The following is a 21,512-nucleotide window of genomic DNA, read 5'->3' on the forward strand; positions in this document are numbered from 1 at the left end:
AGGTGAAAGAGTTGTCCCAGAGACTCGGAACTGATTTCTCCATGGATTTTGGGGGATGCTAAGAATGATGGCAGCAGTAAGAACAATGTAGACTGTCCAGAAAAAAAAAGTTGGTCAAAGGTTTGGGATGCTAGATCTGTGGTCAGAGGTGGGGCGGGGGAAGAAATGCTAATTCCTTGGTATTTCTCTATAAACGCGATACTTTCTGTCACAAGTTGATGGGGCACTATCTCAGCCCTCAGAAAGTCACAAGGGAGCACTGGCATTACAGAAGCCAATAGAATATTTTAATGTGAAATATTATAATCATTATATGAGTACTCAAGTCGTGCCAGTAATAAGCTGGCTGTCTTCAGTATTGCGGCTACAGCCAATAAAAACAGGGCCTTGTGGTCATGTGACCTAACAACAAGCTCTTTGTTCTCAATACCCAAAGAGGAAGCAATGGCTGCCTCCATGTGACATTTTTAAACTACTCAAATTGTCAATCAGCCATAAATCAAGAATGGAAAATGCAATCATCATAAAAATATATATTTTTGAATCGGAATAATGGACTAATGTTCTAGGCAATGTCTAGACTAGTAGAAATAATTACAAGCAACATAGTTCAATCACAAAAATTTCAGTTTAAACCAATCGGCAAACCTATATGGCATTGCGATAGTGCAGACCGCTAGATTGAACATCGTGATTCAGGAATTTTAAAATTTCCATATCGATTGAATGCCTTAGATGTTAGGCATAAAATTAGTGTCTGTGGACTCACCATCACCTTGAGAGCTTGAGGAACATAAAATATATCCAATTTGAATAGTTTGAACTACTAAAAATCACAAAACTTCACAGAGCATTATATTCATGCTGCCTTCTAATATTTGGTCAACACCACCTCCCCCATTAAAATGTATGATTGATTCTAACTGCTCACAGAGCAGTTATCACTTATAACCTTACATACTCTTGTAGGTGCAATATGGCCTAAGCACCAGCAGCCCTTGTAGCCCTTGCACCAGCAACTCTCATAACAACAACTGGCAATTTTCTGATTGGAATAATTACAATGCACTTGTACATTTGATGATCAGATAATTTGGTCTGAGCCCATTGAAGATGTTATGTGCACATCAGTAACAGTAACAAATATTAGCAGTTGATAGTGATATCAAAATCACAAACAAATAGACCATGCATCTACAACCAAACTCTGGCAGAATAGACTGTTCCCTTGCCAAATCAAGAAATATTAAAGCTTGGAATCAATTCCACAAATGGTCCACTATTGTTAATTTCATCAATTGCAAGAGATTCAACACTGAAGCATGACAAGTTACTAGGAAAGCTAAACAAGATTCTTGGAAAAAATTTGTTAGCCCTATTACCAAATACAGATGTATGGCTAATCTGGATACATGCTTTGGATAGCAGATATCAAAGGAATCCCTTGCTGATTCTTCACTGGGAAAATAGTGAACCATGTTCCCCTGCTAAACTAGCAAAAGCCCTAGCCGATTCTTTCTCTGAAATATCAGCTTCTACTACATATGATTCATATTTTTAGAATATTAAAACTCATTCTGAACAGCCTAAGATCAATTTTGCTATGATCACTTGCTATCCATATAGCAAACCTCTTACAGTAGATAAACTCAAAGAATCATAACATCTTCTCTAGCAGAGCTGCAGGACCAGATGACATTTTTTACATTATGCTGTAACACCTAAATGATAAGCTTTAAGATCCCTTCTGGTTTTCTACAACCAAATCTTCAGGGAAATAACTATCCATTATCTTGGTTTCATTTATTTGTATTAGCTTTTCTAAAGCCAGGAAAAGATCCCTCTTTACCAAATAACTATAGACCACTCTCAGTTACTAGCTGGTTAGGCAGGACTCTAGAAAACATGGTATGTCAGAGACTCACACAAATCTTGGAATCAAAATATCATGAGCAATCATCAATATGGTTTCAGAAAGAACAAATCCACTTTAGATGTCCATATCAAAGTTGAGGATAACATTCTAAATGCATTTGTAAAGAGACATCTGGTAATGATATTCCTGGATATTGAGGAAACATTTCATACCACATGGAGATATGGCAAGCTTCTCAACTTGCACAATATAGGCTTAAGAGGACAACTGCCCCAACTGATCCAAAACTTCCACCATTATAGAACTTTTCAGGTTCATTACCTGGGCTCCTTTTCCACTCTGCACATTCCAGTACCACAAGAGTTTATTCTCAGTGCAACATTATTTGCCCTCAGAGTAAATACCATGGTAGGTACAGGACATCCCAAATACAGTGGATCCATACATGTATGCAAATGAATATCCTGCTGTTCTCAGAACACAACTGGTGATTAATAAGTTGGAATGCTGAGCCCTATGAGATTGTTATTGAATTTCTGACCAAATATTCACAGACTTCCATTTCTGCAAAAGACATGCGCTGTATCCTCACCTTGAACTATGGATAAAGAATAGTGTTATTCCAGTTTCAAATACCATTAATTATTTAGGATTAGTAATGAACAAATAAACTTGTCTTTCAGGCATATGTAACATGCCATTGCACTAACAGCTTGCAAAAACTTAATTCTTTGATTAGTATTATCTATGTCATGGAGTGCAGACAGAATTTATATTTTACTCTACTACATTTATATAAAGCATTAATCAGATCACAGCTAGATTATACCTTCCCAGTATATTCCTCAGCCAAAAGTGTGTATTACAATGTCTCAGTACTGTCCTTTGAACAGCTCTTGGGGCTTTTAAAACTTCTCCAGTGTAAAGTTTGTATGGAGAAGCAAATGAACCCCACTATGTTTCAGGAGGCAACCCCTCTTATGCATATATGCAACTGTCTGGAAATAACTATGCTCCCCCCAGTGGTTTCCTTTTTACAAAGTTAAACCTAGTGAATGACCTGCAGGTCTTTGACTTTAAAGAACTTTTGTGTAAATGAAATTTGAACCTGTGTGATATTCACCAGGATACCTATACTCCTGATCCACCATGGAAGATTGTGACTCCTCATTGTGATGTATCAATTACACAGTGGGATAGGAAGGCATTACCATACCATAACTTCCAACAACTGCATGCTTCGAAGAATCCAGATAAATATAAAACATACACAGATATGCCAAATCTGACAAGCACATTGGTGCAGCATTTACTTTTCCTTCATTTGTAGACAGTGTCATTACCTCTTGAAAGCAGTGTATTTACAGCTCAACTATATGCAATCCATTTAGGTTTGGTTGAAATATGTAATCTCTCCTTATGATCTGCAGTAATCTATACAAATACCCTTAGTGTGGTATCAGTTATACAAAATAATTTCCTTGGAAATAACGTTTTTCTGGATACCAGGCAACTTAGGTATCCAAGGAAAAAGTGCAGTCAAAAACAGACTAGTTCATTGTCTGTTTGGCTGCACTCTGTTTCCTTACACAGATTATAAACACACACAATGTGAAAGGCATGCAGACTCAAATGGGCACAGATATGGAGTAAATAAATAAACAAAATGTAAACAGTAAATGAGGATATCAATGTTCCTGGTGAAACTGACGAGAGGCACGGTTACTTATTGGCCATAAACTTCTTACCCATCTACATTTACTCATTTAAGTAGTTAGAACTGTTTTATTGTTATTATTATTACTCTTATATTATTTCTCCCTGATTGGGGGATTCCACTCCGTGACAGCTACTGCTACACAGGGTGGTTGTAATGTCTGGTGTTACTGTTGGTTGAGGAAATCTCTGACTATCCTACAGGTGTTCAGAATTGCGACTTTCTGGAGTTCCTTGTAGGTGTTCTCTGGGAGACATATTGCTACTAGGCTGCTATGTAGAGTCTTTGGCACCATACCGGTGCTTGACACAATGATCGGGATGGTCGATACTTCTTGCATATGCCACATCTCCTCGACTTCATGTCTCAGGTTCGTGTACTTCCTAATTTTTTCCTCATGGGTTTTCTGGACATTTCTAGTGTTGGGCACTGCTATGTCAATCAGATAGGTAGCCTTTTCCATCTTGTCCACAAGGGTTATGTCCGGTCTGTTGTGCGGGATGGTCTTATCCGTTATTATGGCGCGATCCCAGTACAGCTTGTGGGTTCTGGTCTCTAGTACTGCCTGGGGTTCATACTTGTAGTACGGTACACTTTCTTTGGTCAACTGGTATTGCCTCACTAGCTTCTGATGTATTATCCTGGCTACCTGGTCATGTCTATGAGTAAACTCAGTCTGGGTGATCACCTTGCAACCCGCGGTGATGTGTTGGATCATTTCTGAGGCCAGATTTACTATCATCGACATGTGTCATCTGACATTCCGGGCTCCTTTGTGATGTATTTTCTATAGTTTCTGGTGTTGATTACCTGGTCTTGGATGGCCAGCATAAATCCTTCAGTCTTGGGGAAGAGCGTCCTGCTTGTGAGCCATGCATTGGAAGCAATGTTATCAATATGATCTTGATGGAGGTCATTGTAATGTCTGCCATGGAGTGTCTTCTTTGCCCATCTTTCTAACTTTGTTTCTTGTACTGTCCGGGTGGGTGGGGGTTCCTCGCTTAGGTTGAGTGGGGTATACCACTTATCTATATTCCTTATGGCCTGGTGGAGTGGTGTTGTGTTGTTCTCAAACTGATCCTTCAGGTTTATTATCGCTGTTTTCTGTTGCTCTATCAGGCCCCTTCCTCCCTCTTTCTGAGCTATTGTTAGTCTCTCCACTGCTGACTTCGGGTGGTGTTGGCAGCTCTTGGTCATCATTGTCCTTGTCTTTCGCATGATATCTTCTAGCTCGATGTTAGTCCAATCTATGACCCTGAAGGTGTATGTTAGTACCTGGAACTGCATAGGTGTTTATGGCTTTAATTGTGTTTCCTCCATTCAATTTTGCTTTCAGCAGACTTCTGAGTCTCTGATGATATTTTTCAGTCAGGCACTTCTTGATTTCCTTGTGCTCTACCTGCTGAGCCTGCATCATCCATAGGTATTTGTAGGTCTAAAGTTATATCATTATTATTAGCTATATGGTGCAAGGAAGCCTGAGGCTTATGCTGCACCAGCCAAAAAAAATTCCTGAGTTACCCTGAGAGAGAGACAGAGAGAGAGAGAGAGTCAAAAGTAGAAGGGAATCAACAAGAAAGAGAAGAATGATGATATCCAGCTCAGGACCCTATGTGTGCTAAGCCCATTCTCACCAGATGTGAGCCCCTGGGGTTTTCTCACTGGTTTTAAGTTTTCAGGCTTGGAGATACCAGAAACAGCCAAAAGTGAATATGAAGCCTTTCAGAACTGTAAAAAGTTAGGAACTATGAGGAATTTGAAGGTCTCAATAATAATATTGAATGTTACAACAGATATAATTATTGTGATGATGCAATCGTTGAAAGCATTATATCAAAACACCAAGACTAGGAACCAGAAGGCAAGGAAAGTGATGAAGGTGAACTTGAACGAGTGACTACACAGGATGCCAGGAAATTCATTGAAGCATTACAACGATGCTTCATGCAGGAAGGCAATGAAGGCAGTCCATTATCTGCACTAGATATCTGTGCTGATCAAATATTTTTCTCTAATTTGTTGTGTATTTTTCTGTAATAAGATTAAATAGAAGGACTTTAAGGACAACATATATATATCCTCAGACAGGTCATTAATGATATTTATATTGATGATGAGTGAAAATGGAAAGTTCTGCATGAAGAATATTTAAATATTAAATATTTGACTCTAATTTATTCTGAAATTTATTTGAATAAATAATTTGTTGCTCAATGAAATGGCAGTTTGCCTTTTTTTACATCTTTTTAACTATTTATGTGAAACTTTGGATAATTGGGGCAGCTGCTTAATCAGGCCAAAATGCACTAGTCCTGATGTGTCCCAATTAATTAGAATCCACTATACTTGTATGATATATATATATATATATATATATATATATATATATATATATATATTTTTTTTTTTTTTTTTGTGTGTAGGTATTATTGTTGAAACGCCTTGCTGATATTGAGCCTAAAGTATTTTACAACCAGTCATTACTAGTAAGAAGAAAAAAGTCTGATGACAAAATGGGAACATCCTTTTTTGAATCATTAAAATCAAAATGGGCACATGTAGTGGCTATATCAGTAAGTTAATATTAGAGATTTTTATTATTAAAATATAGTACTTCATTATGATAGCAAATTATTTCTTAATCACACATCTGTATGGACCATCAGGTATGCTGTAGTCATTGTTGCTAAATAGAATGCACAATTATAGCACTGTTCTCTGTTTTTGTATTTATTTTGTGAAGTTAATTTACAATGTCTTTCAGTAAAATGCCAAAGAAATATAAGATAATTTTTCAATTTCAAGTAGTGGGTAATAAGATATAATCAAACATTTGTACAAATGAGTTTAACAACAGTGTGCAGTGGACAGGAAGAAATGCAAAAATCGATAGGTTTCTTGGTGACGATTCATATGTGCTGAATGTTTACTTGCATCTTTTGTCACAAACATAATCTTCTTCTAAGATGTGCTGATTGCAGGTTTTTTTTAAATTGCAGGTTTTGCAGAAGTGTTTTCCAATAATGAAACAGTATAAAATATGATTGTGGGGGGAAAAAACAATGAGCCCACATTGTTAGTGAAATTGTGTAGACAGGGAAAGAAGAGGTAGCGTGGTTCTTTAAAATGGACCATTTTTGATTGTTACAGATGGTAGTGATCAAACAAGTTCCAAGCTATATCCCATTGTGGTGACCTTTTGTAAAAAAAAAAAAAAAAAAACCTCATCAAATCGAAAGCTGCTTACTATCAGTACCAACAATGGAAGATGATCTACAGGGACATCTAATCAACTTGAAAGCATGTAGGATTTCTTCAGAAAAACTGTCTGGTCACTTAATGCTGATAATATGCCTGTTATTGTAAGCCTGTAAACTGAAGTAGCAAGGATATTATTAAAAGTCCTCTTTTAAGCACTTGGTTGTAATAGAATGTCTTTTTCATGTTATTAATTTGTGCTTGAAAGGAATCTGTATGTCTTCCTGTGAAAGTGGATGAATATTAGATGGAAATTTACTACTATCTAGAAAGAAGTGCTAAAAAGGAAAGATAAATTTAAACAATTTCAACTGATGCATGTCAAAATTTATACACTTTCAATGTGTGTACATGTTGGCCATCTGTGGTTAAATGTATAACCAGACTTATAGAACAGTGACAACCTTTTAAAAATCTGTTTAAGAAAGAGATTAGATGCAGTGAAAAAAGCAGTTTCACTTTTCAGAGTTACCAAATTGTACAGTAAAAGTGATCACTAGTAAGTGGCACTGACTCATTGTTCAACTCCAGTTCATGCAAAGGTTTTGAATAAAGACAAATTATTGAACTAAAAAAAAAGATAACTTCTGGTAAAAGCAATCCTAAACAAGCTGAGTAAGCTATTAATTCAAGGCATGTTATCCTCACTCATGCAGAAAGTCTGTCTTTATCTCTTCTGGCTTGAATAAAGAAATTTGTTTGTTTCTTTAAAAATTTTCTTTAATTTCAATGTTTTAAATATTATAAAACTTAGCTACAGAATGGTCTAAACCTCCCAAAAACTTTCTCATTCATTTCAAAAATATACATTGTCTCAATTCCAATCTCAGTGATGTCCATTAACACTTTCAGTCTGCCAAACCCCACTTACTTTTTTTTGCAGAATACCAATTTTCAGTTGCCTCAACCTCTGCTCATTTCAGTTCTATTAATACTTTACTGTATAATTCCTTTTGCTTCAAAGGTGGTTCTCGTGCATATGTTGATATGATATTTCCTATCAGAGATTTATTAATTTGGTATCTCCTCTTTTCAGTCTTCTTTGACTTGAAATCTCTATTCCTCTGTAATTCTCCTTGCTCTACTTATCACTTGGAACTCTTTAACTTCCTTTTTTTTTGAAACTTGACTTTCTCCAGTCCAATTTTCCTAACAGTGAGGTAAAATCTCCAAGTAAATTTACTTGGAGATTTTAATGTTCACAACTCCAGCTGACTCAACTTACTAGTTATGTGGACCCAGCTGGTTGAGATAGTAATAGTAATAGATGCTGAGGCTTTTGCAATTACTGATGACCTCATGCACAGCAGTGGCTCATCCATAGGTGCTGCAATACCCCCCAGCTATTTAAATCTATATATACAATGAACGGAGTTATATGAAATTTCCTGAAGAACAATGTAACGCAATGAATATTTTTATTAACAGGACCCACATATAGTATGCACATCCTCTATTTCCAGTAATCATTTCAATAATAAATTAAAAAAACATGAAATCGTTTCCAACTTTGAAGTTTAATTAACTGTGGGCCTCACTGTGTGCCAGGCAGTGACACATTTTGCATTCCAGTGAATATCTGGTTATTGGTTGCCATTGACAACCAGCATATTGGCAACTTGCCAATATACATTTTTTATAGGTGAAATGAATCAAAGTCACTGTAAAGCGCACAGTGCAGATTTCATCATTGACCGTGACATGTGTATAGCCACAATGTCCGTGTCTTTTTTTTATTCTCCCGAATTCCTATTAAGTAACTAAATAATATCAGTGTTAAGTCAATACTCAACATTCAACAGTGTAATTATGTGATTACAGCTTAATTGCAGATTCAGCTTGAACTTGGTAAGTTGAAGTTATATTATGAGGTGATGTGTAAGTAAAACATTTCTACGACAAGCAATTTTGTGAAATTTGATTTGATCATGGCCTCCATGCTTTCCCATGAAGTAAAAACTGAATGGTACCAAAGGAAAAGTTGGCTTTGTGGTTGTGAAGTTAAAAATGCATTGTTTGTTTTTCATGTTTACTGTTCGGAAGTGACTTAACATGGACAAAAAGTGGCTTTACAAACATAAACAGAATGAGAGAAAAACTCTAAAACATGAGAGTTTGAAGAAACATATTGATAATGTGATTTCGCTATCACTTTTAGGAAGTGTAAATATTAAAGAACAGCTTAGCGAGGCCTACAGACTTTCGATCTGCAAACATAACAGAAAAGTTACCAAGAATCGTGAGGTATTATCTAAAATAATAAGAGTGCATTAAATTTTTTGTACAATTTGAAATTTCTTTATGTGGACATGACAAAAAAGACGATTCTAAAAATCCAGGAGTATTCAGAGGATTAATAAATTTTGCCTGTACAGTAGATTCCAATTTAAAGAACCATTTAGAAAGTAATACAGTATTTAAAGGCATTTCAAAAACTATTCAGAATGATATTCTTGACTGTTTGCTGCAAATATCCCATGATGAAATAAAAAGAGAAATTAAAGACGCTTCATTCATAGCCATCATGACTGATGACACAACAGATGTTTCAGAACATCATTCTTCTCTTTCTTGGTGATTCCTTTCTACTTCTCTCTCTCTCTCAGGGTAACAAGGCATTTTTTTTTTTGCTGGTACAACATAAGCCTCAGGCTTCCTTATACCATATGGCTAATAATAATAATAATAATATACAAATGGTAATTGTTCTGAGATATGAACTGAATGGAGACATTTTTGAGCGTTTTTAGGGTTTTTTTCAGTTCGGAAAACCAAACTGCAGACAGAATATTGAAATGCATTCTAGATCAGTTAGACATAATCCTCGAAGGAAATACTCAAAAACTGGTTGCTCAGATATTGATTGCGCAAGTATGATGAAAGGCAAGAAAGGGGGAGTTCAAGCTAAAATAAAAAAGTGTACATAAAATGCACATTTTATTCACTGCTATGCACACCAATTAAATCTGATGATGAGAAATGCAGCAATTAGTACCTGAGATTCAAGAATATTCTTTTCGAACCTCATGTCAATACCAACTTTTTTCTTGAGATCACCACAAAATCTCTCTCTCTGTTCTCAGAAAGCATATTACTATTATTATTACAGGTCGACCATCACTAATCCGGCAGTGTTGGGACCTGTGGGGTGCTGGATTAGTGAGTTTGCCGGATCACCGGTGGTTATTTTAGCACATACATTTTACCCAACAGCTAACCACCACCTCCTACCTTTAACATGTTGACTGCCAAGCTAGTTTAAGAAAAAAATTCCCCATGGGCCAAAAAATATTTAGGAAATAATTTGATTAGAAATTCTAAAATAAATATTGTAATGTTAGTGTTGTCGTTTTTTCACTTAAAATATTTAAAAAAAAAAAAAAAAGAGTCTTTTTTTTTTATGTCGCATACGTGTGGCCAACGTGGCCACATACGTGTGACACTATTATGGCATACATATGAAAGTTGTTTGTGATTAGTTTATTGCACAAGCACGGCGAGCGCTACAATAAAACTAATTACGATAAAATAAACTCTCAAACATCACAATACGTTTGTCAGTATTGTTAGAGATTTTGTGAAAACAAGTTCGTTAGAGCACTGTATTATCCATCATATTGTGTTGTGTTTTTCCGCAAGTTTGTATACGTGTGTTGTAAAAATAAAAAAAAATAAAAAATCTAAAAAGGAATGGCTAAAAGAAAATTACTAAGATAAGAGGAACTGAGAGAAATTGCTGGAATTTACAATTAGGCAGAGTTACACTTCTCACAGACACACTGCTGTCGAGTTTTTTCAGAAGTTCAACTTTATCTGTTATGGACAATGTATGCTGATTGCGCTTTACAACATGAGAGGCACTTCCTTTATGCAATTGAACCATGGCTGGGGCTAAATGTGAGCAGGTTATAATAATAATAATAATAATAATAATAATAAATGCAGAAAAACAAGTGGGGATGGCTTGCCAGAGTTTACGAGTTTGCGCCAACAGCTGATGCAGCAACCAACGCCACCAAAACAGTAGCAGCAGGTCGATGCGCCAAGCCGACTGGGCTAGCCGGGGGGTAAAGTGCTTGCCTGGCAACCCAAAGATCGTGGGTTCAAATCCCACCTCGGGTTTGGATCAGAGTAGAAAATCAAAACCCTTGGGAGCTGCAATATGGCCGCAGAAGCTGATGCGCCAACATCTAACGGGGAAAAAAAAAAAAAATCGGTGCACCGACCCGGGAAATTTAAAATTACGTTCGTGGAAATTATTTCCGAATTAGTGGTGGAACCGGATTAGTGATGGTTGACCGGTATTATTATTATTATTAGCCATATGGTGCAAGGAAGACCGAGGCTTATGCTGCACCAGCCAAAAAAAAATTTCTGAACCACCCTGAAAGAGAAAGAGAGAGAAGTAGAAGGGAATCACCAAGAAAGAGAAGAATAAATCGGGACCCTGTGTGTGCCAAGCCCATACTCACCAGATGTGAGCCCCTGGGGATAGATGTGGAGAGGCATGTTGCCTGACCTTCCTCTACAAGATGGAACGTCAATATATGCACCATGAACAGAATTTATGAAAATTTTGAATTCTTAAAAAAGTGCATGGAGGAACTACAGGCGACAGCAAACGCACATAAGACGATTTCAGAAACAACTGGAATTTTGCATCAGATAATGCCTCACATGGAAGTCATTTAGGCCTAAATGGATGTCAGATGAACTAATTGGACATGTTACAGAGAAAGAAAATGCATGAGATACATATAAATTTACAGGTGACACAGAAGCCTATGATAGATATAAACTGATCTGTAACCAAGTCACAAAGGAGGTTAGGCAGGCAAAGACAGATTACGAGAAATCTTTGGCAAAGGATGCAAAGAAAAACAGCAAATAGTTCTTTACTTATGTAAACTCTAGAAGGAAGGGGATGAATCAGATTGGTCAACTTGATATTGATGGTTCAACTGTTGATGATCCTGCTGAGGTAGCCAACAAACTAAATGAGTATTTTGCATCTATATTCACACATATGAGGAGTTATTCAGGGAGGGGAATGCCAGAGGTGTATTAAACTCTGGCAGCAAGCTAGATAATCTTGTAATAACTGAGAGTAAAGTGGAAGAGAAATTGAAGATAAACATAAGAAAGGCACCTGGGGTAGATGGAATCTATCCAATTATATTAAAGGAGGCAGCAAAGGAAGTAAGTTAACCCTTAGCCATAATTATGAGAGCTTCCTTGGACTCAGGGGAACCCATGGACTGAAAATGTGCAAATGTGACCTTCTTTAACCAGTGCCTCCATTAATTTCCAGGGAAATTAATGGAAGCACTGGTTAAAGAAGCATTGCAGGATCATCTAGACAAGAGGCGCCTCCATAGCCAGGTGGAAAGGAATTAGACCGGGGTTCGAGCCCATCACCACCAAATACGGAGGATGCGGAAAGGTCAGGGAATGACCACCGCATATCCCGGGGCAATATGGCCTTAGTTGCTAATGCTCCTAAAAAAAAAAAAAAAAAAATCTAGACAAGACTCCAGTTATAGCTCAGACATAGCATGGGTTTGTTAAGGGGAAGTCTTCTCTGTCCAATTTGATTGGATACTGGATGCAGGGAATAACTTTGATATCACAAAGGAACTGGACGCAAAGAATAATTTTGTTATCATATATTTGGATCTTAGAAAGGCTTTTGATACTGTTGCACATGGAACGCTGCTGCACAAATTGGAGCAGTGTGGCATTGGAGGCAAATTGCTGCTATGGATAAAGATATTGTTGAGTGGGAGAAGACAGAAATTGGTAATTAATGGAGACTGCTCTTTGTGGACTAATGTTATTAGTGGAATCCTCCAGGGTTGGCTCCATTCTTATTTTCTGTATTCATCAATGATATTGATGATGGTATATCAGGCTTAATGTCCAAGTTTGCAGAGGATATGGCAGGGTTGTTAATAACACTAATGAAAGTATGCTGCTGCAACAGGATCTAGAAATATTGAGCAGATGGGCTGAGAGGTGGCAACTGAAGTTTAACATTGACAAATGTAAAGTACTGCATATGGGAAGCAGTGACCCTAGAGTAACATATCAACTGTGTGGTACTACACTGACAGTAGTAGAGAGTGAAAAGGACCTGGGGGTAATTGTGCAGGCAGATATGAAGTTTTCTGAGTAGTGTAGACGGTCTGCAAGTAGCTCATGGTGTCTTGTCAATGATATACAGGAATTTTTCTAGCAGTGATAAGGAGGTGATTGTTCTCTTGTATAAGGCAAAGGTGAGCCCACACCTTGAGTAGTATACTGGTCTGGAGGCCTCATTTTAGGAAGGATGTAGAGCTGCTGGAGCACGTACAGAGAAGGGCAACAAGTCTGTTTTTGTTTGTTTGGTTTGTTTTTAGGAGCATTAGCAACTAAGGCCATATTGCTCCGGGAATATGCGGTGGTCATTTCCTGACCTTTCTGCATTCTCCGTATTTGGTGGTGATGGGCTCGAACCCCGGTCTAATCAAGAAGCATGTGCTACGCACTGCTGCTCCTTCCCACCTGGCTACAGAGGCGCCATGGGGCAACAAGATTAGTGAATGCAACAAAGGGTTGCTCTTAAGTTTTGCAAATTGCAGTGTCTGGAGACTAATCACCTGTGAGGTGATCTGATTGAGGTGTATAAAGCCTTGAATGGTTTGAGCTGATGGGATTCTTCCTCTTGCTCTGTATAATCGCCTGAGAGGGCATAAATTCAAATTGAGGAAAGACATTTGTCGGATAGATGTGCGAAGGTTTGCCTTTAGCCAGCGGGTTGTTGATTGCTGGAACAAACTTCCATTTGTCATTGTGGAAGTTGATAGCTTAAACAGATTCAAGGCAGAACTGGACAAATATTTGGAGCAAGTCAATGGGTGAAATAAGCTTGCATCATGTGCCAATGCTAATGCTAATTTATAATCAAATGCAATATTGAGAAATTTAGCCAGTTAAAATGCATGAATTTATAGGAAACTTTAAGAATGCCATTATAAAAATCAGGAATTCAACGTACTGTGAAAATCCTTCAAAAACAAGGCACCTCCGTAGCCAGGTGGGAAGGAGCAGGAGTGCGTAGCACACGCTTCTTGATTAGACTGGGGTTCGAGCCCTTCACCACCAAATACGAAGGATGCGGAAAGGTCAGGGAATGACCACCACATATTCACGGAGCAATATGGCCTTAGTTGCCAATGCTTCTAAAAACCAAACACAAACAACAAACAAACCTTCAAAAACACTCATGATTGAAGCGAAGGAAGCATGTGACTATATAAATGTTGACATAGGTGAGAGATATTCTTTTACAACGCAATTAATTGCTGCTGAATTGTTTTACAAGGAGAACTTTGTTTATTTTTTGTACTAAAATGCCCATGGAAGAGGTACACTAGACTACTGAGGCCATATCCCATGGTTGAAATAGAAAAATGTCTTGTGGAATTACAAATTTTCTATAGCATACATGATCTACACAATTATTGCAAATTAACTGACTTGCTGAAATTTATCTCAGAAAATAAACTAGCTGAAGTTCTTGGTGAATTTACAAAATTCATAAAAGCTCTTTTGACCATTCCGATGACTATTTCAGAGCCCAAACGCTGCCATTCGACATTAAAAAGAATAAAGTAAACACATGGATTGTGTTAGGGTAGCTAAGAATAGAAACAGGTGCATGTATACTTGCATGTACACCAATGCTAGGAGTTTGGTAAATAAATTTTATGAATTTGAGGTATTCCTCAGAACATCAAAGGCAGATATTGTTGGGATATCAGAGACATGGAGTCACACAGATATAAGGAATGCAGAACTGGAATTTGGGGAGTACAATGTGTACAGGAAGGATAGACAAGATAGGAAGGGAGGAGGGGTTATACTATTAGTTAAGAAACACAGAATCCAAGGAAGTTCAGCCATTCGACATCGCTGGATAGTGCAATGTTGAGTCAGTTTGGTGTGACATAAGCATTGGGAGATCAAAATTGAAAGTAGGAGTGTGTTATAGGCCTGATGACTCTGATGAGTATAATAAGGAACTGTACAGGGAAATAGAGTGGGCCAGTAAATCAGAGAGTCTTATAATGGGGGATTTTAATTTCCCAGATATTAACTGGAATTTGTGGGTTGGTCACTCACACACTAGCAAGGCTTTTGTGGATTTATTGGATGATTGTTTTCTACATCAGCATGTTCAAGAGGCAATAACTAGAAGAAGCAACTAGAGGAAGTAATACTCTTGATCTGATTATCAGTAGTGATTCTTCATGCATTAAGAATTTACAGATAAAGGAACCACAAGGTGGCAGTGATCACAGTGTGCTGAAGTGGGATTTACTCAAAGAGGTAACTACTATCAGGGGTAAAGGGAAGTGTTTTTGCTTTCGTAAAGGTGACTATGGTGTTCTGAGACGGTATTTAAATTCTATACGGTGGAATCAACTGATGATGTTACCAACAGCAAATTCAAAATGGGAAGCATTCAAAGAAATTATCTTGGAATCTACTAGGCTTTACATACCAACTCAGAAATATTGCTGAAGGCCTAAATGGATGTCAGATGAACTAATGAGACACGTTGCAGAGACGAAAAATGCATGGGATACATATAAATTAATGGGTGACATGGAAGCCTATGATAGATATCAGCTTGTCTGTAACCAAGTCACAAAGGAGATTAGGCAGGCAAACGCAGATTATGAGAAATCCTTGGCAAAGGATGCAAAGAAAAACAACAAAGAGTTCTTTACCTATGTAAACTCTAGAAGGAAAGGGATGAATCAGATTGGTCCACTGGATATTGATGGTTCAACTGTTGATGATCCTGCTCAGGTGGCTAATGAACTAAATGAGTATTTTTCATCTACATTCGCCCATGAGGAGTTATTCAGGGAGGGGAATGCTAGAGGTGATATATACTCTGGCAGTGAGCCGGATGATATTGTAATAACTGAGAGGAAAGTGGAGGAGAAATTGTAGAAGATAAACATAAAAAAGGCACCCGGGGTGGATGGGATCTATTCAGTTATATTAAAGGAGGCAGCAGAGGAAGTAAGCAAACCCTTAGCCATAATTATGAGAGCTTCTTTGGACTCAGGGGAGGTACCCATTTACTGGAGATGTGCAAATGTGACACCAATTCACAAAGGAGGATCAAAGGGCTACACAAGTAATTATAGACCTGTTAGTTTAACTTCTGTTCCAGGAAAATTAATGGAGGCACTTGTTAAAGAAGCACCACAGGATCATCTAGACAAGACTTCAGTTATAGCTCAGACACAGCATGGTTTTGTTAAGGGAAAGCCTTGCCTGACTAATTTGATTGAATTCTATGATGTGGTCAAAAAGGAACTGGATGCCAGGAATAATTTTGATATCATATATTTGGATCTTAGAAAGGCTTTTGATACTGTTGCACATGGAAGACTGCTGCACAAATTGGAGCAGTGTGGCATTGGAGACAAATTGCTGCTATGGATAAAGGGATGGTTGAGTGGGAGAAGGTAGAGAGTGGTAATCAGTGGACACTGCTCATCCTGGACTAATATTATTAGTGGAGTCCCTCGGTTCAGTATTGGGTCCATTGTTCTTTTCTGAATTTATAAATGATATTGATGATGGTATATCAGACTTATATCAGGCCAAGTTTGCAGACGATACGAAGGTTGGCAGGGTTGTTAAGGACATTAATGACAGTATGCTGCTGCAACAGGATCTAGAAAAGTTGAGCAGATGGGCTGAGAGGTGGCAAATGAAGTTCAACATTGACAAATGTAAAGTACTATATATGGGAAGCAGCAACCCCAGAGTGACGTATCAACTCTGTTGTACTACACTGACAGTGGTAGAAAACGAAAAGGACCTGGTGTAATTGTGCAGCCAGATACAAAGTCTTCTGAGCAGTGCAGATGGTCTGCAAGAGTAGCTCATAGTGTCTTGTCAATGATATACAGGAATTTTTCTAGCAGGGTTAAGGAGGTGATTATCCCCTTATATAAGGTAATGGTCAGGCCACACCTTGAGTACTGTATACAGATCTGGAGGCCTCATTTTAAGAAGGATGTAGAGCTGTTGGAACGAGTACAGAGAAGGGCAAGATTAGTGAATGGAACAAAGTGTTGCTCTTATGAAGAAATGCTTAAATTTTGCAAATTACAATGTCTGGAGACTAGGCACCTGCGAGGTGATCTGATTGAGGTGTATAAAGCCTTGAATCGTTTGAGCATGCTCAGTGCTGATGGAATTCTTCCTCTTGCTCAGAATAATCATTTGAGAAGGCATAAATTCAAAATGAGGAAAGACAGATGTAGGATAGATGTGCAGAAGTTTGCCTTTACCCAGCTAGTGGTTGGTTGGTGGAACAGACTTCCCTCCTTTGTTGTGGAAGTTGAAAGCCTAAATAAATTTAAGGCTGAGCTGGACAGGTACTTGGAATGAACGGAGGGGTGAAATGGGAGCGTTTTTTTTTTTTTTTTTGGCTGATGCTGCAAAGCTTGCTTTCTTGCATCATATGCCTCTACTGATGCTAAAAACATTTTTAAGGAGTGCTATGAATAAGGAAAGGCTAAATGCTCAAGCAATTCTTTCAATAGAGAAAAGCTTTGTCAACAGTGCACCAAACTTGAATGAAAAAGTTAATCTATTTTCAACAAATAAAAACTGAAGAATGTATTTTTTTTTAAAATAAAAGTTCAAGTCTGTTAATGGTAAATGTCTAGTTAATGTTTTGTAGTATTTTTAACTTGCTTATTATTATTACTGTGTATTTCTACATGTCTTATAACCAAGGTGATTTAATGTAACTTTAAGATGCAGCACCCCCAAACATCAGAGTCACGAGCTGCCACTGCTCACACAGATTGTTCATTTACCTCCCAGAATACCAAACAGTCTTAATCATTCACCCAGTATTATTAATCCTTTCCTCACAAACAATCTCTCAAAGTATATAGTTGAAGTGAGTGGTCCTTTAGGCATTTCAGATCACAACTTGATGATCTCTCTTCCCTTCTGGAGCCTTTCTCTCATGGCCATTCTCAGCCTCCTCTCATTGTTTACTACTGCAAGGATGTGAAATGGGATGATCTGTTATATTTCAGTTCTTATTTTCCTTGCCTTGGTTAGACTATTGTTTTAAATTTTCTAATGTCAATGCTTGCTCAGATTGTATCAGTGATATTATTCTTCTAGAAAGAAATCCTTCATTCCCTACTCCGTCTTAAAATCTTGTCATTTATTTAAACCTTGGTTTTCCAAAAAATATGCAAAGCTGTTCAAGATAAGAATATTGCACATCATAATTGGTTTGTATCCAAAATTCCAGATTCATTTTCTGTGTACACCAAAACTCTCAACAATTGTAAAGCAGTTATTAATCAGTCCAAACTAGGTTTTGAAAAGGCTGAGTGTTGAAAACTCGCTTCTTCTGCAAACAGTAGTCGAGCATTCTGGTCTCTTGCCAAAGCTGTTGGCCACAAATTTTATTCATCCATATTATCTTACATCTGTTAAAACCTGATGGTTCTATTTTTTCCTCAGTTAAAGCTGTCTTGCTAGCATCGTACTTTTCTTGTAACTCTTGTACTGACGATATTTGCAAACCTCCTCCTGCCATCCCACTACACTCAATGCTGATCTTCTGTCAAAAGAATGCTAGAAGAATTTTGAACACTGTTGATGTAAAGGAAGTGCCAGGTCCTATTGAAATTTCTATACTTATTTTCAAAACCTGTGCTTCTGTTCTGTGTCACTTATTTTACACTTTCTTATCGACTGGGGTTTTCCCTTATGCTTGGACATTTGCTCATATTGAGGCAGTTTCTAAAAAAGGCGTCAAATCCCTCTCATCCAGTTATCATTCCATTGCACTTACCTCTGCTCTTTCCAAAGTGATGGAGAAATCCATTAGCTGCCAGTTCTTAAACTATCTGGAAACCTTCTGTCTGATTAATGATCAACAATATGAATTCCATCAGTTTTTATTCTCTGGGTGATATATTCACTTATGTTACTGATCTATGGACAAATTCAGTGAAAACATTTGGTGAATTGCAAGCAGTTGCACTTGACATTTATGAGGCTTTTGATCATGTTTAGCATAAAGGCCTTCTAAACAAACTGCCATCTTATGATAACCATTTTTTGTAATTGGTTATCCAGTGTTGATTGATTTATTTAACTGATAGGAACAACTTTTCTTTCTCATTTATCCCTTCAACTTCCATATTCTGGAACAGTCTTCCTTCACATCTGTTTTCTGAAAATTACAATCTACACATATTCAAGTCTAACATCAACAATATCTTCAATGTTCTGAACCTTCAACTCATGCTTGGTACTAAGTACTATAGGTTCTAATACGTTTTGTCTATGGGATTTTTTTCATAAAAAAATTCTACTGTACCCTTCAATCCAACATACCTTGCCTGTATGGACTGAGGTCATTACTCCTCAATATATCGAAGAATATTATGTACAAATTTATTCAACTCAGTATTCTAGCAAAGGCTTATTTTTTTACCAATATTTTTCAAATCTTCCACCTCCATTTTGAAAATTAATTACCATAGAAGGCTAAACTAGAATGATGATTCTGCCTTAGTTATAGGCATTTCTACTGCCATGGTCACACAGTGGTCCTTGATAGAGGAACTGACAAATGCACAGGGAAGCTTGAAATATAATAAATTATCCCAAATCGTCATTGTGATTTTAACAATTCCTCTTAGCAGTGCCCAATGTGAGAGAACGTTCAATCAAGATAGAAAATCAAAAATCGAGGTCAGATCTTCTTGTTCTGGTGAAGCTTTGGAAATGCGGACCACCAAGTCTAGACAGCAGGGCCATTATTATTAACAAAACTTTAGCTCAACATTTCTGAAAAGAGCAAGGTCTGCAACAGTATCTTTCTTGATGGAATGAGCAGCACCATCAGCAACAGCCTGGAAAGCAAGGTGTCTGGGGTTTGCGCTCTGCTATATTAGCATTAGTAGAGGGATGTGATGCAAGAAAGCAAGCTTATACAGCATCAGCCAAAAGAAAAAACTCCTTCCCATTTCACCCATCTGGTCACTCCAAATGTTTGTCTAGTTCTGCCTTGAATTTATCTAAGCTATTAACTTCTATAAAGACAGATGGAAGTTTGTTCCAGCAATCAACTACCCGCTGGCTAAAGTAAAATTTTTGTATATCTATTCGACAACTGTCTTTCCTCAGTTTCAGTTTGTCCCCTCAGGTTTGTAATCTGAGTTAGAAGAAGAATCACATCAGCATTGAGCCTGTAAAATCCATTCAAGGCCTTATACACCTCAATCAGATCACATCACAGGTGCCTAGTCTTAAGACCCTTCAATTTGTAGAAAGCTTTTCTTCGTAAGAGCAACCCCTATGTTCCCCTTGCCAGTCTTGTTGCCCTTCTCTGTACTCGTTCTAGCAACTCTACATGCTTCCTAAAATGAGGCTTCCAGACCTGTACACAGTATTCAAGGTGTGGGTTGGCCATTGCCTCATACAAGAAGATAGTCACCTCCTTATCCTTGCTTGCAAAATTCCTGCATGTCATTTGGTCATTGACAAGACCACATTTTCTCTGGCAGCCTCTCTACAACGACAGATGGAAGTTTTTTTCCAGCAATCAACCTCCCTCTAGCTAAAGGCAAATTTTCACACATCCATTCTACAACTGTTTTCCTGAATTTGAATTTATTTCCTCTCAGGCGATTAATCTGGGCAAGAGGAAGAATTCCATTAGCATTGAGCTTGCTCAAACCATTCAAGGCATTATACACCTAATTCAGTCACCTCGCAGGTGCCTAGTCTCCAGAAATGTAATTTGCAAAACTTAAGCCTTTCTTTGCAAGAGCAACCCTTTATTCCATTTACTAATCTTGTTGCCCTTCTCTGTAAACGTTCCAGCAGCTATACATCGTCCTAAAATGAGGCCTCCATACCAGTATACAGTACTCAAGGTGTGGCCTGACCATTGCCTTATACAAGGGGATAATCACCTCCTTATCCCTGCTAGGAAAAAATTCCTGTATAACATTAACAAGTCACCATGAGCTATTCTTGCAGACCATCTGCACTGCTCAGAAAACTTCATATCTGTCTGCACCATTACCTTACATTTGTAGTACCTTACATTTGTCAATGTTAAACCTGTTTCCACCTCTCAACCCATCTGCTCAACTTTTCTAATCCTGTGCAGTAGCGTGCTGTCAATAATATCATTAACAACCCTGCTAACCTTTGTATCATCTGCAAACTTGGACATTAATGCTGATATTCCTTCATCAATATTATTAATAAATACAGAAAACAACAGTGGACCCAACACTGAGCCCTGGGGGAATCCACTAATAACATTAGTCCACAAAGAGCAGTGTCCATTGATTACCATTCTCTGGCTTTTCCCAATCAACCATCCCTTTATTCATAGTAGCAACTTGCCCTTAATGCCATACTGCTCCAATTTGTACAGCAGTCTTCCATGTCCAACAGTATCAAAAGCTTTCCCAAACATTTAAGTATATGATTTAAAAATTATTCTTTGCATCCAGTTTCTTCGTGACCACATTATAGTATCCAATCAAATTGGTCAGACAAGACTTCCCCTTAACAAACCTACGTTGTGTTCGA

The 21,512-nt window shown here is 37.7% G+C and overlaps 1 protein-coding gene across 1 annotated transcript in view; it reads left to right on the top strand.

Annotated features, from left to right (window-relative positions):
• Positions 1-21,512, top strand: part of LOC150076348 (phospholipase D1-like) — a 601,970-nt gene that overhangs the window by 300,049 nt on the left and 280,409 nt on the right. Inside the window, exon 15 of the mRNA XM_090387327.1 lies at positions 6,017-6,166. Within this exon, the coding sequence (XP_090243453.1) occupies positions 6,017-6,166 (150 nt within the window). The remainder of the gene's footprint in view (positions 1-6,016; positions 6,167-21,512) is intronic.

This window comes from Mastigoproctus giganteus, chromosome 13, assembly GCF_048544385.1.
Source record: "Mastigoproctus giganteus isolate SK-2022 chromosome 13, ASM4854438v1, whole genome shotgun sequence".
NCBI classification, from domain to species: Eukaryota; Metazoa; Arthropoda; class Arachnida; order Uropygi; family Thelyphonidae; genus Mastigoproctus; species Mastigoproctus giganteus.